General features: G+C 34.4%; 1 protein-coding gene and 1 pseudogene across 24 annotated transcripts in view; one reads left to right on the forward strand and one right to left on the reverse strand.

Moving 5' to 3' along the window:
- LOC126724286 (heat shock 70 kDa protein 6, chloroplastic-like) overlaps nt 1-5766 on the reverse strand; it is a 70441-nt pseudogene extending 64675 nt beyond the window's left edge.
- The window catches only part of LOC126724297 (E3 ubiquitin-protein ligase makorin-like), a 132921-nt gene extending 108039 nt beyond the window's left edge, over nt 1-24882 (forward strand). For 5 of the 24 annotated variants that reach the window (XR_007654873.1, XR_007654870.1, XR_007654867.1 and 2 more), the window contains 2 exons: nt 23762-23848; nt 24466-24882. Coding sequence is in view for 12 of the 24 variants with exons in the window: in XM_050428900.1 (XP_050284857.1) it covers nt 23762-23848; nt 24466-24655 (277 nt within the window). In the remaining 12 variants the exon portion in view is untranslated. Of the gene's footprint in view, nt 1-18404; nt 19279-19389; nt 19523-19633; nt 19705-19779; nt 19850-21957; nt 22606-23053; nt 23143-23240; nt 23302-23761; nt 23849-24465 lie in introns of those variants that run through there. The other 19 variants (XR_007654876.1, XR_007654868.1, XM_050428899.1 and 16 more) reach the window with 13 other exon arrangements.
- Nucleotides 24883-25391: the final 509 nt, after the last annotated feature.

The raw sequence follows: 25391 nt of genomic DNA on the forward strand, positions 1-25391 counted from the left end.
ACCCAATCTCATTCAGAAACGGAGCACTGATTTTTAAAATCCTGTAGACAATAACTCAAAATTCAATCATTTTAATATATATGGTAGTACAAATTGAAATTAAAAAAAAAAAAGCGTTGTACAAATTCATAAAATAAACCAAGACAAATGTAGATTTTTTTGAAAAATTTCAGGTTGATAGTCAACATTTAAATGTTTGTACAATGATTTATTTTCTCAATTTACTCTTAAGTAGTAAAATTACTTGTTTAAATTTCTTTTATTTGAATTTCTCTTTTTAAGTTATTATGTTAATGAAAATGTATAATTTTTTTTTTGTTAATATCTATTTTTTTTTTTTGGAGAATGTTGTTAATATCTATTAGGATTGGATTAGGATTGGACTCTGAATTTTGCTTTAATCAGGAAATGGCCAACGTGACAATCATCATATCATTATTTTACAATTTTTTCTTACAAAAGAGTATATATGTTATTGTAGTTTTAGCCCCTTTTTTTTAATAAAATAAATAGATTAGATCTTAGAAAAATAGTTTTCTTTTCTCTCGTGGCTTTAGATTTTGCTTTAATGAAACTTTCTTCTCAAATATTACTGCGCATTGGATAGGTTGTGAAAGATCATGCTTCTAAACCGAATCTAACATGTAAATGTAATGACAATGTCAACCATCCTATTAAATAATTATATATTTAATTTTTTATTAGATTCTCAAAATATAAAATTTCCAACATGTAAACATCAAGATTTCATAGTTTTTTTGTGTGTTTATATATTACATTAATTAAAGTGTAGGCCAAGTGGTTTATCTCTTTAAATTTTAAACTTTGATATGTTCAAAAAGAAAAATGCTAAAGCTAAAAATCTGGTTTTGAACCCTATGTATTCAGATTGTTCTCATGTCAATTGAAAAATATGTTTCAGACCCTTTTATTAAATATTTAACAAAATGATTAATTAATTATCAATTTATCTCAATTATATGATCAACAAGATAATTGCATTTTATCACAATTACATACACCAAATCATAAAGTAAGCAAAATAAATAATAATAATAATAATAATAAAACTGGATTTGGTGAGGGCTTGTAAAACCAAATTTTACAAATGCAAACATTGTGATATATTTTTTTAAAAATTAATCCTCTTGTCATTAACTAGCTATAGAAGAGACTAAAAAAATGAGTCATGAGATTTGTTTAAATAAACTCATAAGTTACACGTGAATAATTTTATGAATAATAATATAACAGGCCAGAGAATATTGCTTCAAAGCCGTTCGTAGGTAAACTATAATAAACTTTTTTTTGTTGTTTTTGGATAATTCTAAGTTTGGAGGAATCCAGTGCTTAGGGAGTATGAACTCCACGAACCAATGTGCTGAAGGAGGCCCATCCAGTCCTTCAAAGAGTTAGATACGACCATTCCCTTTTGTCGAAGCCCACATGGCCACATTGTCTTTTCCTTACCATAAATCTCAAAGCAAACGAAAAGGTTGAATTGAAGCAAATAAGATCGCAAAAAATTATTGAACTGGTAATAATTAGTTAGTTTCCAGTCCACTAATTTAAGTAGTTCTACTGCTCATTAAAACTTGAAAGTAAGACGTTTGATGCACTTGTATGGCGCTAAAACTTATTTCATATACACTGTTGATGCAAAATCATCATGAAAAACTAAAGATAAACAATCCTTGGTGGCGCTGATTATACAAATCAACCACCTACTTGACCAAATGTAGAAATTTAAAAAAACGTACAAACTCCAATTTTTTTTAATTAATTCTTTCAAGAGGATGCCCCATAGACTACCCATTTTCCAAAACATATTGAAAATATACACATCATACTTTGCAAAATCACAGCCAACATAGCCTGTACAAACTAACATAGAAAATACAAATATGCAAGAAGTTCTATCACTGAAATTTGCATCAATCACATCATTCCCACCAATTGTTTTTCCAGTTGATCCAAATGACACTAGTGTAGTGCCAAAAGTAACCCAGCATCAAGTTGACTGGATTGGCTATAGATTGACAATTGTGGGAAAGGTTTCCAGGAAGCACGTTCACATAAGTTTGAATGTTAAAATATTATGGGTTTTAAAAAGAACTCAAAAAAAAAAAAAAAAAAAAAAAAAAAAAAACCATAGATAAATAGACAATCACGCACAAGAGAGAATGCCAAGGATTTACGTGGTTCGGCCTTTAGCCTACATCCACGGGCGAAGACAAGGAGAAATTTCCACTAACAAATATGGAAAATACAAAGGTGGTGTGACAGAATTCTCACAAAACCCAAACCCCAATACACTCAAATTACTCAATATAAAAGAGATATTGTCATACTACAACTACAACAGCAACAAAGCTGCAGCAACAATGTCACTAACTTCTCCAGCTAAAACACCAGCCTGAAAAAAAAAAAAAAATTAACCAAAATAAATATTGATGCCTCAACAATTTATGCAATATCAATAAGTATTACAGCAGATAATATCAGTAATAGAGATACATAGTCATTTATTTTTCAAATAGACTAAGAAAAAAAATTTAGAGCGCGTTAAAATAATTGTTAAATAATTTAATTCACCATTTCTAGTAGCTTAAGCTATTAGAACAAGTAGTAACTTATCTTCATATCAGAGAGTTCAACTGCTCTACCTCCTATTAAAAAATCCTACATGTTGCAACCCACTTAAGTGGTAGTTTATCTCAACAAGATAAGGACAAACCTGAACTGCAGCCCCAAGAGCAACAATTTCATTAGGATTTACAGTCACATTGGGCTCTTTTCCAGTCATCTTCCTCACAAGCTCCTGAACAGCTGGGATGCGAGTAGAACCACCAACAAGGATTACTTCATCTAAATCTTTGAAGGAAAGATTTGCATCTTTCAAGGCAGTTTCAACTGGTCCTCGTAGCCTAAGAAAAAAATAGATTTCATTTGTAATCCACTGAACTTATGCAGGCAGATAGGTATTCATATTGGCAAAAACATACTGTTTTAAAACAACAGGCAGCAAACTCCAGTAATGGAAATCAAACACACATAGATATTTCATATGAGAATTATTCCATTTTGGAACATGCATAGGGGGCAACCACAGAGTAGCAGTTTTCAACTTACATACCTGTCTTGTAAATCTGAACATAATTCTTCAAATTTGACCCTTGTCAGGGTGGTGTCAATGTGTTTTGGGCCATCTGCAGTGGCACTAATGAAAGGTAAACTGTAACAACAGAAAGCTTTTCCTCAGTGATCATGCCAAAGAGATCCATTCATAGAAAGAAGGCAAAGAAATTGTCACATACCTAATACTGGTCTGAGTCAGAGATGACAGCTCCATCTTTGCTTTCTCCGCAGTCTCTGTGAGATGTTGTAGAGTTTGCTTGTCTTTCAGAAGGTCTATTCCTTCATCTCTTTTAAAGTTTTGGGCAAGCCAATCAACTATTCTCTGTTTAAGATTATAGAATATAGACGTGTAATTTTAGTAACAACTAACAGACCAGAAAACAAAGAATAGCAAAAGCTCTATTCGTTTGTCTTGTTCAAACCTTGTCAAAATCATCTCCTCCTAGATGAGTGTCCCCTGATGTGGAAAGTACCTCAAAAACTCCATCTCCAACCTCAAGAACTGCAGATTTAATACATAACAGACCACAACAACCACTGACAAACAGTTTCCTTTTGCACCAAAAGAAAACAAGTGAAAAATCACATATGATGAGTAATAGTGTGCTATTTTTAGAAAACTATGGTCATATTTTCATAATTCTGGTAAAACAATCTCTTATACATGCTGTTTAATTGAATTAAAGGACTAGGATTCAATAGCAATGCTAAGAAAAAGGTAAAAGTAGTGAAAAGGCATAGTGTTCAAATGATTGTATGCTACCTAACTACAGTTGTGTTAAATCAAAAACCTTTTAAGAGATCAGATGTTTAAAAATCACAAGGTCCAGGTCACTCTTTTAATCTATAAAACTGCTTTTGGAGGATTGAATTTCGGGAATCACAAAACACCATATGTTCACTGAATGCTTATTGACACATGTAAGGATCGTCACATTACCACTTTGTGCTTGTTAATTTGTTTCATATGTATTCCTAAGAGGCTAAGATTCTTTTTTGGCAATCTCCCCCAACATAATACCTGAATATAATACTTAAAATTGCAGTTGGGGAGCAGATGCCAAAGCAGCAATATAGGTAAAACCTTTTACAACACTGTAAATAGAGCTTCCAAACTGCAGCTGGAAGGACAATATCTGAACCTGAGCAATATTTCATGCAATGGTATAATCCCACAGACTAGAAAAAAAGAGCTATGCCTTGTAAAGATCAGCCAACATTTATCTAAAGACAATGAGACCTAGAAGTTCCTGAACAAGAAATCCATTTCAGGAATTCTCCTCTAAACTAATAGCTTGATTTCAAATGACATAAAAGGGCATTGGAAAATCAATTAAAATGTTCAAATCATTGCCCAAAAATCCCAAACTGCTATAAAGAGAAGTCCTGACTCAATTCATGAGAAAAGTTGAGGCATGCTGATTATTTCTGATTGGTCCTGGTTTGTTTTTTGCAATATGGTTGTGTCAGAAATGTGTGTGTGTGTGTAATTTGTAGAGGATGATGGAAGCTTTAATTTTTTCTTTTGCTAACAGCCAAGCTGCTAGTTGCTCTTTATCAACAATTAAGTCCCGAGAGGCTCATTCCATTTTTGTAAGTCCCAAGAGGTCAATGCAGCCATCAAGTTGAACTAGATCGAGGAACCCAATGTACAACACCTAAGGAGCTGTACCTAAGTTTTACGGAATAGTTTGCAGCAAAGTTGCTACTTCTCTGTAATCTGTCCTGCAGAATTCCTCTGGTTTGGATAAAGATCTTATCATCCCCCAACGAAAAAATGAACAAAGAGAGTGAACGAGAGGAAATCTGTTATTATTAACCTATGGTCAAGCATGTAAGTTATCAACAATGCATCCATATTATCTAATACCTAAGACACCTAGGAATAAATACAAGAATAAAAGGCACACCAGAAAAATGTGGAGGAATCACTCACACATGTAGTCATCTCATTTGTGTTCTTGCATACCCCCCCTCCCAGATAGTCAAGCTGGGAAGAATTTCAAACATTAATATTTGTCAAACTCACTGAATTATAACACATAGAATGAGTGACTTGGAACTTGTGAACCTCCAATTTAACAGACATTTGAGGCAATGACCAGAACTAATACATGGTGGATAACCCAAAAGATTCTACTTCGCATGTGCAAATGGAACAGCCTGACTACAATCCACAAGGATAATTCTCTATACAATAAGTAAAAACAAACATATGAGGAGGATTAGCCGGAGAAAAGGAAAAAAGTCAATGAACTCTGCCTTACTCGTCTCATAAAAAGGGTTATGAGTGAGATTTTTCAACTGGGTGTGCATGTACCTTACCAATAACAAAGAAAAATCCAATAAGAGGAGTAACAAAGCATTTGGCATATCTGAAACGTCAAAAGTACCACCTCCAAGGTAAAAAACCAGGATGGTCTCATTGTTTTTCTTCTCAAACCCATAAGCAAGCGAAGCAGCAGTAGGTTCATTGATTATTTGCAGGATGTCTAACCCTGCAATGCAACCTGCATCTTCATCTTTTGTAGCTGTCCTCTGCGAATCATTGACGTATGCTGGCACTGTGATTACTGCTTTACTCACCCCATCATTCAGAAACTCGGATGCATCCTCCACAAGCTTCCTCAATACCTGTGCAGAAATCTCCTAAGCTGCAAATTGCTTGCCTATGGCCGGACACTCGAGCTTCACATTGCCATTTTCGTCCCGCACGACCTTGTATGACACCTATATTGGAATATTGGAATAATAGTTAAATGATTAAATTCACACTAGTTTATCATAGTATCAAACAATTGATCCAAAATTCCTATCTCTAATTAGTCAACTACTAGTTAAAATATTATAAAGATTAACAATTTAAGCTTTTTCAATAAGTAATAGTTTCTCATGATATAAGACATCAGATGATCCAAATTCAAATTATCTCCAACATACTACTAATTAAATGATTTTATTAAACATTGTCTATCATGATATCTGAACATGTGATAGCATACTAATGGTTATAAGAATATAAAATTATCAAAATTTACCATTTAAGTGATAGTTTATTATGATTGCATAACAAGTAACATCTAATCCAAATTCAAATCCTATCTATAATCTACTAGTATTTAAATGATTGAATTTATATTCATTTATAATAATAATATATGTTTGATTCCAAAAAAAAAAAAAAAAAAAAAAAACCAATCAAGATTAATCTAAAAATTGGGTTTTGATCAAACAATACCAGAACATGTTACGGTATCCAACAAAGCAATCCTAAGTTCCTATCTCCAAATAGCATACTAATGGTTAAAAGATCATTAAAATTCACAGTTCAAGCTCTTGTGAACACTAATCCAAATACAAATGCTGTCTCTAATCTACAAATTCTGCCTCCAATTTACAAATGCTCAAGTTAAAATACTAACTTTACAGTATAAACTTACAAGAAAAGTGATAAATTTACCGACTTGCTTGGCCTCCTCATCCACTTCAGACATTTTCCTCCCAATAAACCTTTTGACAGAAAAGAAAGTGTTCGCAGGATTCACCACAGCTTGTCTCTTAGCAATTTGCCCAACAAGCTTATCACCATTCTTAGTGTACGCTACCACAGATGGTGTCGTTCTCTGCCCCTCAGCGTTAGTCACAATCGTTGGCTTCCCACCTTCCATGGCTGCCACTGCACTGTTAGTTGTCCCCAAGTCAATACCAACCACTTTCTCACACACCACCACATTGTTGTTCCCATCTCCTCCTCCTCCTACTACTACAACTATGCCATTTCGTTTTTGGTTGCTGACCCAAGAACAAGTTTCTTGAGCTGGTTATGGTACACCAAGTTTTTTTGCTTGGTTTATGGGAACAAGAAGGATAGAAGTGGATATGGGTTGGTGTTAAAGTTGCCATTTTTTTTTTTCTTTTGGGTTTGCTAATTGCTATTTGCAAAAGACTTGAACTTTTTGCGTTTGTGTGATAATGCAAAGAGTGTTTTGGGTTTTGTAATAAGAGAGAGATATCCATGTGGGCACTTCTGGAATACTCTGGGTTTGCTTAGTTCTGTCATTTGCTGAGACCGTGTAGAAGCTTTGGATTTTTTGGAAAGAACAATAAAGAAGCGCCTAGAAAGTCGAAGCTTGGGACTCTGCACTTTTGGCACGTGTGACATGGTTCAAGGATTGGGAAGGGTAAAGATTAAAAATACTCCTATATATTATAATTTAGAGCATTTATTATAATTTGGGATTACTACATTTCTAATCACCAAAAAAACCTAGGGGTGTGATGAGTGTCATGTGGGGAGAAATAATTATTAACAATTTTTATTTTAATTTTTTTGTATAAATAAAATGTTTAAATACATGTCATGACATGTAAACTTTATTAATAGACTGTAATAAGCTTACCATAATTAATGTCGAGATTCAAGTCACTTGGTCCAGCCTCAATGTCATTTGGCATTATATTTGGATCTTCTGGAATGAAGCATATATTTAAATTCATCAATAAGTTAATAATATTGTTGATCTTGACATTAAAAATATTGTAACATTATATGCAAAATTATGGTTAAAAATGGTTGGGTACTGAAGAAAATTGTATAAAATATTTAAATACATGAGATGATGTTAGACTGTAATGAATATACCATCATTAATGTCAGGATTCATATTACTTGGTCCAGCCTCAAAGTCATTTGGCATTATATTTAGATAATCTGGAATGAAAGTAAATATAACATGAGCAGTGAGTTAGTAATATTGTTTATCTTGATATTAAAAATATTGTAATGATATATGCAAGATAAAGATTGGGAATGGTTGGATACATTAACATTACCATGAGAGTGGCGTATGACATTAGTAGGGTTTGAAATAGTTCGAGCCTCTCGTCGTATGGTAGTTAATCTATTTCTCCGAGACATTTGAAAATGTGTTTGCTCAGTTGGTTCATCTGTAACAATATTATTATTATATGTATATATATAAAGGTTAGAATAACTCTAACTCTAATAGAGTGGGACCAATGAGATCTTAAAAAGGCCATCCTCAAATAAAAATTAAAAAAGAAAAAAAAGAAAAAGATTAATCTGATTACCTGTATTCTCACCCCTACTAAGTTGGGCTTCATTTTGCGCAATTGATATATTGCGAGCCAAACGACGAATATGTGTAAGCCGATTTATGCCTACCACTTGCACAGGGTCTTCATTTAAATTTATTTGATTTGTCTCTAAATCAGTTTGACCGTGCTCAATGCCTGTTGTTCCATGTTCTCTATTATTTATAGGATGCGTTTGTGTATTTTCGGAACTCATATCTAGTTAATACAAATTAGATTAAAAATAAAATCAATGCTTCCCATTAGTGAATTAATAGACAACCAAAGTGACATATTTTGTAGTACTTTATAAAAATCCGATGGTACATAACAAAAATATTATATGGATTCGCAACAAAAAAATAAAAATAAAAAAGATAGCAAAAACTTTTTTTTTTTTTTTTCACATAGGAAAGACATCCATTACCAATTTAAAATTTAAAATACTCAACTTCTACACAAATACAAACTTCCACCACCACCACACACACGTTCTCCCATTTGAATTGGGCAATTCAAGCTGTACTCTTAGTCTTAACTTCTAATCCTTATAATTTCTTTTATTTTTCTAAAGTTTTTTAATAAAATAAAACTTTTAAAATTGTTTAGAAATTTGTCTTACTCGATTACTCCTTAACTAAAATTTAAAATTTTAGATAAGTAACAACTTAAAAATCTTAAGTTTTAGCTTATCTAAAATATCTTTCTCATTAAAAAAAAAAATAAAAAAAAAATAAAAAACTTATCTAAAATTTAAGAGTTTTAACTGTTCATAAACACATCTGCTGATATTAGCAAAAAAAAAAAAAAAAAAAAAAAAATCCTTACACCTACACGTTGAAGGCTTAATAAAAATTGGTTAGGATAATCAATTATCACTTTTTAAAAAGTCACCCGGAATACATGGTTCTTACTCGGTTACTCCTTTTAAAATTTTAGATAAGTAAAAACTTAAAAATCTTAGATTTTAACTTATCTAAAATTTATTTCTAAAAAAAAAAAAAAAAAGAAAAAAAAAAAGCTTATCTAAAATTGAAGACTTTTAACTGTTCATAAACACATCTGTTGGTATTAGCAAAAAAAAGAAAAAGAAATTCCTTACACCTACACGACTAAAAAGGAAAAAAAACCCTATATCACACAAAATTTCAGTTGTCATATAATTTGCTAAACCTGAATACTACAATTCTTTCTACTCAGACATGTAAAGGCACCAATGTTAATTTAGAAATAATTTTGTAATCTTACGTTGGATGTAACGGTTAGTGAGTCTATCTAAATTGGTGGAGAATTGCAATAAGTATTTAACGAACGAATTACCTAAATCTTGTAGAGAAGCGTGAAAGTTCAATTTGAGAGCAGAGCGAATCACAAAACTTAGCAAAGAAAAATAAATTAATTGATTAATTAAACAAAAGAAAAATCTGACCATTTGTAAAATCTTCTTCAGTTTGTCGCCTCCGGTTCCTTAGTTCGTTCTTGTTGAAGGACAGAATTTTGAAAAGTTCCACGGCACTAATAAAAAGTAACGTGATCCATGTGTTTTCTCTTCTATATTCAATTAAACCATACGCAGGCTCCTTTTATATAAAGATGTAGCCACCTGATAGAAACTGTATTTCAATTAGGAGTAGGAATGGTAATGATTGAGAAGAGTTTTTCTTGATGTGCAAAAAAAAATTCTATTTCAAACCGGAATAATAGGAGTAGACGTTGGTTCAACTGAGAAGTTCTTTTTTTTATGAGAAGTTCTGATGAAAATTATATCAACTGACACTTTTTTTTTATTTTTTTATTTATTTTTTTTTTTTATGTGGGGGGATAGTTTTTGCTTATTGTATTGGAGGGGTAGTTATTTTCTTACAAACGTACTGACACAATTTTTATCACTTCTTTTTTTTTTTTTTTTTTTTTTACGTGGGATAACTTTTGCTTATTTTATTGGAGGGGTAGTTATTTTCTTACAAACGTGAGTAGTGGGAAGTTCTTTTTTTGAGGAGAAAAGTGGGGAAGATTTATTGTACACGTTTCTTTATTTTTTTGACATCACTGTTTTTTTTTTTTTTTTTTGACAACACGTGGGGAGTTTTTTATGGTATTGAATAAAAGCAGGAGTTTATTAATGTACTATTTTAACCCTATTTTTAAGTTTTAGATAGGGGTATTTTTGACAGTTTAAAAAGCAATAACTAACTTTCGTTTGCCAATTTATTATTTTAACCCCATTTTTAAATTGTTGGTTAATTAATTTAGGGGTATTTTTGATCGGAAAAAAAGCAATAACTAACTTTCTGAATCCTCTTAATATATACAGATATATATATATATATATATAAATAGAATTTTTGTTTTTTAAGTTTGAGATAGAAAATCCCTTGTCATTAGATTAGATGGTAGTTTCTCAAAAGAAAAAAAAGAAAAAGAGATTAGATAGTAGTAAAAGAGAACTCGAGAATGTTAAGTGTTCGTCGTTCAAGCCAACAACTTGGCTAATTTGGCCCAACTCAATATCTTGGATTTAGATTTGTTAGATTTTTAACCCAAGTAATCTGACCCAATCAATATTATTAATAGTTTTAAAAAATATATATATTTTAATTTATTAGTTTGATTTATTTTGGATTTTGGGATTTAGTTTAAGCTTCAGAGTGAAATAGTTTAATTTATTTTGGTATTTTTTAGATGAGATGGGTTCAAGTTACATCTAGTGTAACTTCACAAGAGTTACACCTAGTGTAACTCCTTTTATGAACCATTGATTACTATTAGATCTAAGGGTTAAAAAACACTCATAGTAATGTCATTATTACTCCCTTGAAATTAGTGATTTAGGCATTAACTCTTATTATTAAAGAAAAAAAATCACAGCATTAACTAATAGAGAAAGGCTATGGCTCACCGGACTTCGTTGTCCAATTGCTCTGGTCTTTCTTGCTGCCGATATTGCTGTCCTTGGCTGTGATTTGTGGTTTTTTAATAGCAACTGATATATGTAGTGTACACACAAAAACCATACCTACGAAAGCCTAGTAAATGGAAATTGTAATTCTAATGTTTTGATCTATGTATAACCAATTGGAAAACACTAAAGTGACTGAACAGTAAACACAATCAATTAAAGGGATGAATGGATCAAATCTAAGTGAAAACAAACAACAAAAATATATATAAATATACAGAGAGATTTTGGTTACTTGTTAGTGTGATTGGTGATCTTTTACAAGAGATAGAGAGGGGTTCAATTTCAAGGCTTCATGAAGAATCTTTAACAACAACAACAGGTACATATATGGAGGTCAAGAGCAATTCTAAATGGAGGAGTACAATTAATCACTGATTCCATTCAGCGGTCTAGATTGTGCCTATTTATTTATTAGTTATTGTAGGAAACCATGAAACAATGGTGGAAGCCAAGGATGGTGAGATCAATGGCAGGAACAACGAGCAGTTGTGGGAGCAAAAGTTCGGCGAGCTCAACCTCTCTTTGTATCACCGTTGAATCCAAATTTTTCTCTCTCTCCATTGGTTTGGGCGTCTAGCTTTGGCGATCTAGTTTCACATGAGCTCCGTTAGTGAGTTTAAACGACAAAGTAACAGATGTATTGATTTGGAAAAAGAAATACAGAGGAAGAAGATGATGATATGGAAGAAAAAAAAAGAGAGTTAATGCTGTGATTTTTTTTTTTTTAATAATAAGAGTTAATGCCTAAATCACTAATTTCTAGGAAGTAATAATGACATTACTATGAATGTTTTTTAACCCTTAGATTTAATAGTAATCAATGGTTCATAAAAGGTGTAGCTCTTGTGAAGTTACACCGGGTGTAATTTGAACCCATCTCTATTTAGACTTAGTTTTGAAGAAATTGGAATATATTAGGCTTGTGGGGGGTAAAAGACCGGGAAACCCATGTCAATATCTATATTGGGCCAAGGGCCCAGTCTAAGGAAGAACCCCTCCTCGGCCATGGAAAGAACCCTTCTCGGCCATGGATGTACCCGAGAACAAAGGGAGCAGCCTACTACTGGTAGTGACACTCCGGGTCATTTCAGAGGATAGGGTAAATACTAAGACAGAAAAGGACAACGGGAAGAACGAAAATATCTAGGGGAAAGCTGCCATTATTACATTCAATACTCCGTACCTGACATAGCCATGCCTCTCTACCTTTGCAACCACTCCCAACAACTTTAGGGATGGGCGGATGGGACAAGGAGCAGCGCTATGAATCTAAAAAGGGGGAGGAAAGAAAGGGGGTATAAATAGGATGGAATGGGGCGCTGGGATGGAGAGAATAAAAAGCAAACTGGAGAAGGGTCCTCGGAATGTGCCGAGGACCTATCTTCCTTAATAAACCTAGTTCATCTCAACTTGACTGTGAAAAATACCATACTAACTGTTATACGGGCACTAAAGCCTAGCTCTTCGACCCACTCTCTACAAATTTATTGTACTGAGTTCACTGGTCCAAGATCCCATACGTCTTGGGTTTGGGCTGAAAAACGTGACCCTATAATTGGCGCCGTCTGTGGGAAGTGCTCGTGCGTTAGTGAGTGCAATGGTTAATCATAGTGGGATGAAGCTCCTATCAGCAAGAGTCCCTCAAGAGAGCCATTTCAGCGGTGGTGCATGCTACACGGAAGCTTCCCCATCATTTTCGAGAATACATAGTTATTGTCATAACTCAGCTTTCGCTAAGGGCTACTCTTCGAGGTACTAATCACGCAGAGAGGGTTGCTAAATGGGGCACAGTTCTAGAGGCTTCTAACATCAAGTATGCGCCCCGTACGTATGTCAAATGGCTAGTTCCTGCGGGTCTAGCAGTCTGGCTCAATGAATCCTCATTGGGGAAAGAAGTACTAGACAGAACCAAGGTCTTGCATGGTCCTCGGATTCAAACCTATGGGGAAACTAGTAACTTCAAGAAGAATCTAAGTACTAGACAGAACCAAGGTCTTGCATGGTCTTTGGACTCAAACCTATGAGGAAACTAGTTACTTCAAGAAAATCTAAGTACTAGACAGACCCAAGGTCTTGCATAGTTCTCGGACTCAAACCTATGGGGAAATTAGTTACTTCAAGAAAATCCAAGTCCTAGACAGAACCAAGGTCTTGCATGGTCCTCGGACTCAAACTTATGGGGAAACTAGTTACTTCAAGATGAATCCAAGTCCTAGACAGAACCAAGGTCTTGCATGGTCCTCAAACTCAAACCTATGGGGAAACTAGTAACTTCAAGAAGAATCTAAGTACTAGACAGAACCAAGGTCTTGCATGGTCCTCGGACTCAAACCTATGGGGAAACTAGTTACTTCAAGAAGAATCTAAGTACTAAACAGAACCAAGGTCTTGCATGATCCTCGGACTCAAACCTATGGGGAAACTAGTTACTTCAAGAAAATCCAAGGTCTTGCATGGTCCTCGGACTCAAACTTATGGAGAAACTAGTTACTTTAAGAAGAATCCAAGTCCTAGACAGAACCAAGGTCTTGCATGGTCCTCAGACTCAAACCTATGGGGAAACTAGTTACTTCAAGAAAAATCTAAGTGCTAGACAGAACTAAGGTCTTGTATGGTCCTCAGACTTAAATCTATGGGGAAACTAGTTACTTCAAGAAAATCTAAGTGCTAGACAGAACCAAGGTTTTGCATGGTCCTCAAACTCAAACATACGGCGAAACTAGTTACATCAAAGACGAATCCAAGTCCTAGACAAAACCAAGGTCATGCATGGTCCTCAGACCTCCTGCTTTGTGGAAATCAACACGCACTGGCAACTTTCTAAGTGTTCAAGCTAAATTCAATCATGCCTCGGTCCTTGGACTAGATGCCTAAAGCAAGCTAAAGCTATAAACATCATCGCAAATGTTGAAGAGAACCCTAGTACCCGGTGATCCCCTCGAACTGTTTATTTTAAACTAAACGTCCTTTGGCGGTTACACTATTCGCAATGTAAAGCATATGGTTGTTTTCCTGACTAGTCATATATAGTTAACTTATTTAAAGTTAGCGGTCATGTGCCCGTTAGTTTTGACAAATTCGGGGTGACAACTATTTACCATCAACGACATCAATTCTCAAATACTATTCGAAAGAAAAGATACCGATACACCCATTCATAAAACAATTATTGTAGAAAAGGAAAGGTTTGCGAAGTAAAATAAAATCATCTTTTTATTAGATAAAGAAGAAGTACATTGTACATAAAAAGGCTTAGATAGCCTATTTCAAAAGCTAACTATAAAAAGCAATCCACGGGAACAATAACTCCTCAATCTTGTTCTAGCAGCAATCGAGCAAGTATGGATGTACCGGCGATGGGAGAGAAGAAGATGCAGAGACGCCAGATCCACGATCTTGCTCCAATAGCAATCGAGCAAGTATGGATGGTATCGACGATGGGAGAGAAGAAGAAGCAGAGACACCAAATCCACATACTTGCTCTAGCAGCAATCGAGCATGGATAGTACCGGCGATGGGGAATCCAAATCTGCACACACGTGACACATGGTGCCGAATGAAATCCAAATTTTGTCGCACCAAAAATCTGATGCGACCTACACCTGCTTCGGATTTTGGCTGAAGGAAGGGAGACTTCTTTCTAGTTCGGTCGAAGGGGAGAAATATCTTTGGCCTCTGCCTCCCTGCCTTAACTGTGTCATTCTGAATCTCAGTAACGCCTGTAGCTTCTGAAGAGGGCTTGGTCCCTTCACCTCTCCTTTATCCTTGACCATTTCACTCCCTAAATCTCAATCACTGCCTTGGCGGGGCCCCTGGGAACATTTGAAGAGCTAAGAGTCTGAAACCCCCGTAGGACTCAAGGGTCTGCGAATAAAGAAGAACGACCCCCCCCCTGTGTCTTATATAGGAGGCAAACTTAGTGGCAATCAATTCACCCAAATCTCCAAGAAAGAATTACAAGCGAGATAAATCTCGCTCAATTTCCAAAGCAATCTTCAGTCGTTGGATCTGCATCACCTCGTAAAAAGACCTTAATAAAAGTGCGCCTCGTGTACCGAAACGGTAGCGGCTTGGATAAATTAAAAGAATGTCTCACAACCAGGAACAGTGCAAAATGGGCGTGAAAGGGCAGTCATCACATCGAGATCCTCCTTTCCTCTCATGGGGAAGAAAAGAAGAATCTCGAGGGGCTATTGTGGGGGGTAAAAGACCGGGAAGCCCATGTCAATATCTACATTGGGCCAAGGGCCCAGTCCAAGGAAGAACCCCTCATCGGCCATGGAAAGAACCCTCTTCGGCCATGGATGTAGCCGAGGACAAAGGGAGCAGCCTATTATTGGTAGTGACACTCTGGGTCATTCCAGAGGATAAGGTAAGTACTAAAACAGAAAAAGACAACGGGAAGAACAGAAATATCTAGGGGAAAGCTGCCATTATTACATTTGGTACTCTGTACCTGACATAACCATGCCTCTCTACCTTTACAACCACTCCCAACAACTTTGGGGATGAGCGGATGGGATAAGGAGCAGTGCTATGAATCTAAAAAGGGGGAGGAGATAAAGGGGGTATAAATAGGATGGAATGGGGGGCTGGGATGAAGAGAATAAAAAGCAAATTCGAAAAGGGTCCTCGGAATGTGCCGAGGACCCATCTTCCTTGATAAACCCAGTTCATCTCAGTTTGACCGTGAAAAATACCATACTAACTGTTATACGAGCACTAAAGCCTGGCTCTTCGACTTACTCTCTACAAATTTATTGTACTGGGTTCACTGGTCCAAGAACTCATACGTTTTGGACTTGGGCTGAAAAACGTGACCTTACAAGGCTCAATTGTTGTAATTATTAATTAATTAAAAGACATGAATTGTTGAATAAAAACCTAATTTTTTTTATTAGGTCTCACAAATGACGCTAACCCAATTCACCCAGGTTGGGTTGCTTTTAAAGGTAACATTGATTGAATTAGCATGGAGATTTCTCAACTCAAAGGTCGGATTGAGTTGAAAATATATACTACAAATGTAATCCAACCTGACCTACAAATTGAAAGAAATTAAGCATTTTTTTTCAAGAAATATGAGTTAATAATGTTCTTTGAGCTAAGATTTTCCAATTTCCACTAAAAAGAATTCTCGAAAATTTAAGCCCATATGCAAAAGAAATTTCTTTTAATAGTTACATTCAACTTAAATATCATATGCTAGAAAAATTGAAAGAAGTAAGAAGTAAAATAGAATAGAAATAAAAATTAGAGTATGAAGTATGAACCACTGACAGAATACACTTACATACCTTCTAATGGAGATATATTAATACTAATAATAGTACAATATAATATAATTGGAACATTAGATTGAGAATGCATGATGATATGCAAAAAGTGAAAGGGAAATTTAAAAAATTAATATGATTCGTTCTAATTCAAACTTTGCACATTAAAATTGCCAACACGATATTAACCCTTAACAATTACGGTATGTGTTTTTAAATAAAAACATAGCTCAGCCCCATGACTCAAAAAAGTGATGACAATATAGCTTTAATCAAATTAATTTTTAACAAATTAGTATTTGCAATTTGTGAGGGGCATTTTGGGTGGCCTGTTTTTCCTTTATCAAAATTGTGCGAGAAAAGCCCAAAGCCAATTTTAGAAAATAGTGAAACTTCATAGGGTTCTTTTTCTAGATGTAGGTAACCCGCATCTTGTTTTGAATTTTTTAATTATATAATCATTTTCCATTCACCCTAGAAAATTATTTACACAATAATACATCCACATAATTTTTTCCATGTCCAAATTTGTAGTGTGATACTTCAAAATGAAGATATGGACCATTACCATAATAAGACCATTTTTACTGGTTTAACATTTTAATGCTTCATTGTTAGGAGTGTGTCATGGCCTGTAACAAAATAAGTTTAGAGATTGTAACTTGTAACCCAAGCCTCTCCACCCCAACAGTAAAAGTCTAAATTGTCTCTCATTGCCACTCTTTTCAAAATGATTTACATTTTATACTTGTGTCCAATATATCAGTGCACTGGACACGTTGAAATTTAGACACGAGTTCAATTATGGACACGCGTCCAATATATTAGTGTACTGTGATCACTGCTTTACTCACCTCATCATTCAAAAATTTGGATGCATCCTCCACAAGCTTCCTCAATACCTGTGCAAAAATCTTCTCAACTGCAAATTGCTTGCCTATGGCCAAACACTCGAGCTTCACATTGCCATTTTCATCCCGCACGACCTTGTAGGACATATATATTGGAATATTGGAATAATGGACACCTATATTGGCTTTTAAGCATAGTTTATCATAGTATCAAACAATTGATCCAAAATTCCTATCTCTAATTAGTCAACTAATAGTTAAAATATTACTAACTTCATCACATGCGCTCTACACGTGCGATAAGAATCTTTTTCATTTTGAATTTAATGTAATTTTTCCTTTTGAATTTATCTATTATTAGTAAGGTTACATAGAAAGGGATTTTTAAGAGATTAAAATTTAGGATTTGAAATAGAGTAAACCCCTAAGTTTAGTGCGTGCTAGTTTTTAAGGAAAAAAGTTTCTCTAGTAGTTTTTTTTTTTTTAATAGATTTTGTTGAATTACAATTTTAACCATATAATTTATTTTTAAAAATAAAGATTTTCTAATTAGCTTAGGGGTGTTATTGACATTTTCTGAAAGTATAACTAACTTTCTGAATTCTTTTAATATATAAAGAAGAGATAAAGATTTTTTTTTTTTTTTGGAGAATGAGATAAAGATTAACAATATAAGCTTTTTTTTTAATAAGTAATAGTTTCTCATGATATAAAACATCAGATGATCCAAATTCAAATTATCTCCAATATGCTAATAATTAAATGATTTTATTAAACATTATCTATCTTGATTTTAAGCTCATGTGCTAATCGCGTGCTTCATTTTAAGCACACGGCGTCGTTTATAGTTCCCACATGCCGAACACGCTTTGCATTATGGCGTCGTTTGTTCTGTTGTTTAGTTGTTGGCCTTTTAGGCTTTTAAAAAATCCAACGCAACCATATAGGTTTTTGGTCCAGGTCCCAGACTGCACCGGTCCGGACCGGAACGAAATGTTACTATATATAATTTTTAATATTTTATATTAAAAAAAAAACAAAAAAAAACCCAAAAACACACACACTCTCCAGTGGTGTTATTATACATGAAAGACTAGGGGCTAGTTCAGATACACAAGTTTGGAAATCTGAAGAAAGATGTTTTCAATTTTCATAACTTTAACTCAGCTTTTCTGAGTAAAGGGTTATGAAAATTGAGAATGAAAACAAAGCCAAACAATCTCAATAAGTGTGCGGCCTACAAAATGTGAATAATGAGTTATGAAAACTGAGTAATCAGTGATAAAAACTCAGCAAACCAAACTTGGCCTGAAAATTTCTTATCATTTCTTCTCTTCTCTTCCCCTTCTCCCGTCATTCCACATTCCAATAAACATGGCCTACGGCGTTCACCTTTTTGTTTCACATATCAGAATGGTCCTCTCTTTTGGTAGATTAGTATGCATTCTAGCTTATTGAGATAAGTATTTTTTATTGGATCAACCTGGCTTTGGAAAGCAGTACTAAATTGGGTGGGGTAGGGGTTCTATAGAAATTAATTGATTTATTTATTTTTGGGGTAACCTTTTGTGAGGAATTATTAATGGGCTTAAAGAGGAAGATCAATTCATGTAACTTTGATGTATTTTAAAATTTTTCTTAAGAAAAAAAGATTTTTTTTTTTTTGGTTGAAGTTTCTGACTTTTGTTTGGTGGCAAAGAAAATTTGGGAGCTGAAATGAAGATTTTGTAATCAAGATAATTTTTTTTTTTCTATGGGGCACCTAAATTGGGTGGGGTAGGGGTTATATAGAAATTAATTGATTTATTTATTTTTGGGGTTAAAGATGATTGGAATTTTTATGATCTTTGATTTTTCTTGCTCCTGTAGGGTTCTCTGCAAGTTCTTTGCTCACGGGGCGTGTCTGTAAGGGGAGCATTGTGAGTTTTCACATGACTGGAAGGATCCTCCACATAACGTAAATCTTTTGATCTCAGCTTGATTTCATTACATCTGCCCATTAATTCTCATTTAGTAAGGTTCCCTTCTTTCTTTATCATTGACTCTTGCTGGCCTTTTTTGGTCACAGATTTGCACCTATTATCAGAAAGGACTTTGTGCATATGGTAGTCGTTGCAGATACGAACATGTTAAAGCTTCCCGAGCCCATTCTTCATCAACCAATGCACGCCAATCTCTCGTTTCGGATGTTGTTCCTCCGGGTAATAGTACTAAACCTGTATTAGTAACATTCTAGTAACATGGAGTCATCTACTACTACTCTCTTGTTTAGTTGAGAAAATTCTATCAGAAAGTTTTTGAGAACTTGCGACTTTCAGATGCTGTTTAGTCAATTTTCCTGAAAGTGTTGGTAGTAAATTCAAGAAACTGATAAACAATTTAGGTAACTAACAATTGAAGTATTGTGAACGCATATTGTTGTTCTCTGTTTTGTAATTTGTTATTGTCTTTCTTGCAGGTCCATTGATTGCAAGCACTTCGATTTTGGGAATGGAAACTGCCCATTTGGGAGTAGTTGCTTTTATAAGGTAATGTGAATGTTAATAAGATAAATAGTTATTGCGTTTTTCATTTTTCAAAGGTTTCTAGTTTAACTAATCTTAAATGCAACGGTTTACTTGTATGCTATACATATAATCAACTTTGATTCTCTTTAGTGTAATGGTTATTGTAAGCATCCTTTACTACCTGGAAATTTATTATTCTGTGTTAGTAAAGATTTATGTCTCGTTGATTCTTGATCTTCTGGGATTTTGCAGTGAAGATGTGGTGGTTTTCAATAATTGTTGTATTTTGCATTTTGTTGGTTGATGACTTGTTTTGTCTTTGTGGTTTTCTTTTAATTATCTTTTGAGTAGTTGAATGCATGCTCCGTTGCTTAATTGAACACTATGGTGTTTTACACTAGAATATAAGATAAATTATGCTTTTGTTCAGATATACAAGTTTGGAAATCTGAAAATTTCTTATCATTTCTTCCCTTCTCTTCCCCCTTTCTAAAGAAACACAATGACTGATATCAAAATCATACAACTATCTTGCTTCTAAGGAAATCATCTATACAATTATATACAATCCTTCTCCCATCATTCCACATTCCAGTGAACATGGCCTACGGCGTTCACCTTGTTGTTTCACATATCAGAATGGTCCTCCTTTTTGGTAGATTAGTATGCATCCTAGATTATTCAGATAAGTATTTTTTATTGGATCAACCTGGCATTGGAAAACAGTACTACATCATAATCTTTAATGATGATTTGATGTATTATTGTTGTTGATGCTGTTGTCTTTAGTGTTATTATTGTTTTGGGTTGCATCTCAACAGCAAAACGAAGCCTGTAGTCCAGTTAGTTGTGGTAAGACTTTAAGAGTGTGATTAACTGGGCTCGCTTAGCGGTAACTGGAAGACTAGGGGATAATTTATTTACATTTTTTTCTTTTTGAAGTTACAGAAGAAACCTGCCTTAGATGAACCATAGGAGATTTAGTTATGTATTATTTATAATTTTGAAATTATATTTTACATTGATTGCTATTTTGTTTAGCACCTGGGATTTTAATAGTTTGCTACATGGTGTATCTATTTTGTTTAAACTTGTGTCTACATATATGCAACCTAAACAAGGAGTATGGTATTATTATGTATCTATATGTAGCATTCTAATCATAAATTACTAATTAGTGTACACAAACAAGCTTATAAGTTATAAGTTCATGTCCTTGTTTTGTAAATTTATTAATAGTGTGGAAAGAAAAAAAGAACATGTGTTAAATTACTGATTGCCCCAAAAGCTTAAGCTATTTGGATATAGTAAATTTTATCATTTAACCACATACTTTTAACAACATGAATATAATAATACCTAGAAAAGAGAATATACCCTTTCACTTGACTATGTTGATACCATCTCTACCAACACCGTGACCCCACAGATTGGAATACCACCCCTCGTCTTCACAACTTACATCTTACTCTTGTTCTTCTTAGCACTCTGAGGAACCAATAACCTGCAACTGCCAGCACCTCAGGACGTTTTTGCCTATAATTCAGACATCTGCATTTCATATCCCCTTCTCACCATATTATCCCCGAAGCATCAGTGTACCCCTATATCACTAAGGATGTTATGGTACTAGCGGTACTTTCCCTTTTGCTTTTCACTAAGGCCTCCCAAGTTTCGCTATTGAACATGCTCCTTTCTTGCATAAGAGGCGGTTGGTTGCTACATTGTGCATTTCAAGTGTCCCGTATCTGTATTCTGTGCCAGGAATTGATATAATCATCTACAAAATTACAAATTGCTTACCTCACCGAATGCGAGCATAGCTAATTAACATTTTCTAAAACAATGTGACAATTTTGTTCTCTCACACTCTCTCTCTTTTGTGCTTTTTTTTTTTGAGTCTCTGTGGTTTATTTTCTGGCTTTATCGATAAGTATAGGTGGGGCACAAACGGTCTATTTCTTTTTTTGTGGCACTTGTATTATTGATGTTCCTAGAGTTGCTGTCAGAATGGCTTCTAGTCAATGCTGTTCCAAGAATTATACACCTTTTGTTTGTAATTTACTTCCATCTAGGAGAGGGTTAGCTTTATGACTCCTATAATGGGTAGAATGTTTGTTGTGTTCCAGCATAAGGTCAAGCCAGTCTCATACACTTGGAGACATCACAGGCCCCCTCCACGAAGATCTGGTTTTGTGGATGACCTGTTTGATATGTTCAACTCCATAGAAGAATTAACAGCCTCCGAGACGGCTCTCAACCCCATGGAAGAATTAACATCCTTGGAGATGGCTCTTTTATTAAGGGATCTGATTCTGGATACATCTGACTCATCAAGTGATGAAGAAGATTTTTATAGCCCATGAGCTACTAGATATAGCCAGTTGTAATCATGTTGATTGTCTGTGGGGATTTTCTAAACATTGCCTTGTTGGCATTTTGTCAGCCTACTACTCTTCGCATCAGCAGAAAGACTTGCTTGTAGTTTTTGAACTCTATATTATGACAAGATACTATTAATTATAATTGATATCTTGGTTTCCCTGCTGGGGTTAGATTGTTTCTGCTTGGGGTGGTTACTGGCATTATCCAATGTTGATGTCAATAAGCCTGGAAGTGTAGGTTCTTTGGTAGATATTTGATTGCTGGAGCACATGATAATTTTATGTTTGTCATTAATGGTGCTCAGTTTCCTTGGATACTTTGTAAGCAAAGAACTTTCTCGTAGTTTGACATGTACGCTTCAATTTCCTGTTTGAAGGTCTTCCTTTTACACATTTTCTCTTTTTAGTGAGTTTATGCTCCCTATAGTTTGATATTTTTAGACATTTGACAAACATGGCCGGTGAAGTGATTACCACTGTGGTGTATATTGTTATATTTGTTATATTTCTTTCCCATGAGTGGAAGAGGGGTTACTAAGCTTGTTGAGCTTCTTTTGGAAAACCTTCAGTAAAGGGTTCTGTGGACTTGCTTTATGAAGTGGTTTGTTTGCAAATACAGGTTGTTACAGAAGGCTCATCTTTGTGACTTGTATGTCATGTTACAAATGTACTCATTTTCTGTGCTGCATCATTTTTCTCTATACAGGTTTATGAGCCTTCTCAGCTTGAAAGTATATGCATCTGCTTTTTATTTCCCCTATTTTGGTTATGGGGGTTGCATGCAATGTAATAAGTTTAGAGCCTCATTAGGTTTTTCTGTGTGGATGTTCTCTTATTGCAGCATGCATATCGAGATGGCCGTCTAGAGGAGGTAGTTCTACGTCATCTTGGGTCTGAAGATGGAGAAACTGTGATAGCTAAAAATATTAGGTCTTGTCTGTACCTTTTGTTGTTATTCTACTCGGTCCATTTTTTTTCCCTTAAATAATTTCATATTCCCATGCTCACTGAGTTTTGGTTATTGCCAGGCTGTCAGAGTTCCTTGGTAATATGCGTATAAGGTGAACAGATGCTGTTTTATAGTCTAGAGTAAGTATGAAGTTATGACTGGGATTCTGCTTTCTGTACAAGTTTTGTACATTAGGACTTGACCTGTGGATTAATTTTTTGATGTTCCTTAATTTTAGGAAATATTTTATTCCAACAAGAGCTCAAACTAATAAATAAAAGTAAATTTGTATACTGTGTACCCGTGGTGCAAGGGTTTTACCTGACCTCTACTTGGAATGCATTAGCAGTCATTGACATGCTAGGTATATTGAGCAAAAAATATTAGTCTTTGACAAATAATGGCTTTGTTGGCCATCAGGAAAGTTTTCAATGATGGCATGCTTTCATACTCACTGAATCTAAGGGATTGTCTTGATGGTTATAAACTTATAATGCCACCTTAGCACTGTGGTTTTGCCAAAAAACTGGTTATCAGTTGCATCAGTTTCATCAATGGCAAAAAGTCTCTTAATTGCTTGAACCTGTATTCATATTGCAGGATATCTAATGATATGGAGAAATCATGCGCTGCTTCAATTGCTGAGTTCTTTTCAAATGCCAGTGTGGCACTCCAGTTGTTTTTGAGGTATGATGCAATAGAGATATTTATATGCTTTTCAATGTCTCTTTGCTTTACAACTATATATTTTGGTTCCATTGCCTCTGCTGCTTAGTTGTATTTATTCACCTTTCAATGGTGAGATGTTTGATTCTACCTGTTATGGGTGTTGGGAATTTTAGGTTTCGGTATTTTTTTTGGTCCAACAAAAGTGATTTAGAGGTTGGGTCTTGGTGCGATGTCAAGTGTCTTTCACAAAAAGTAACAAGTTGTGGGTTTGAACCGGGTATTTGACTTGATGATTGGTTCTTATTTCTAAGTTTATATTGATAACTTGGATTGACATGAAATTATTGGACGATTCTTACAACTCATGCCAAATGAGATATGCAGTAATAGTTTATAGGTCATAAGCTTTTGTTAGGATTTACATTTACCGTACAAATCAGGTTTCAGGATTCTTTAGGTTTCAGGATTCTTTCACAAATCTGTGAATCCTCTGTCCCTTCTTTTTAATTAATTTATGATTAAAAAAAACAACAGGAAAAAGTCAAGATGAAGAATTTTTTTTTTTTTTTTTAAATTTTAAAGTAATATTTTTTAGTCACTGTTCTCTGAACCTCTCAATGCTATCATTAATGCAGATTTGCTTGCTGGAGGGGACCAGAACATGGAGTGTTGGGCATGCTATACTATTTGTCAAGGTGCATCTTCTATCAAAGTAATAAAATCGTCATGCATTGGATGGGTATGTTTGAGAGTTCTCATCAGCTGTCTATTTATGGGATAATGATTTTTAGTAATGGACGTGCAAATAGCCGTGCTGTTACCTAGCTGTATGGTTCCCCCTCACCAACAGTGATATATTTGGAACTGTTTATATAATTATTTTTGGCTTCCATTCTTGTCAATATGGAGCTGTGATGACATGTTCTGGGCAACATTGTCTGAGGTCTTTTGTATTCTAATCTGAATTTTCCTGTTGTTTGAGGACATTGCATCTTGCGGGATGTAAATGGGGTTAAGAGCTCCCTAAAATCAATAGCTTTTACAGATACTCATATCAGTCGTTATACATGAAAGACTAGCTTCCTCTCTCGCTCTCTCCTTGTTTACTAGCTCCAAAATGGTAAGAGTTTCAAATGAACGTTTCGGTGCAAAATATAATAAATTAGCCGTTTTTAATTGTATACTTCTAGTCATTAAAAATATATGAATGGAGATTAAACTCTTGATTAATGTATAATTTGGGCAAAAATATTATTTTCGGTCTCGAAATATAATCTATGATTCTATAATTATATTTTTGCCCTTAAAATTTATAATTTCCCTCATCTATCTATTTTTGTTATGCTTTCCATCAGTGTGTATAACAGAGTGCATATTTTGAGAATCAAAATAGAATCAAGACTATGTTTTGGAAATAAAAACTTTATCTTTGTAAAATGGTTTAGATTTTAAACCTGTAAAAAAATTAACAAGAGTTGACAAGAACACCGGTTGTAGAACATTTTAATTGTCTCTGGACAGAAATAAAACCTTTTAAATCTTAAGAATGAGAATCAAAGTA

This window comes from Quercus robur, chromosome 4 (genome assembly GCF_932294415.1).
Source record: "Quercus robur chromosome 4, dhQueRobu3.1, whole genome shotgun sequence".
Lineage (NCBI taxonomy): Eukaryota > Viridiplantae > Streptophyta > Magnoliopsida > Fagales > Fagaceae > Quercus > Quercus robur.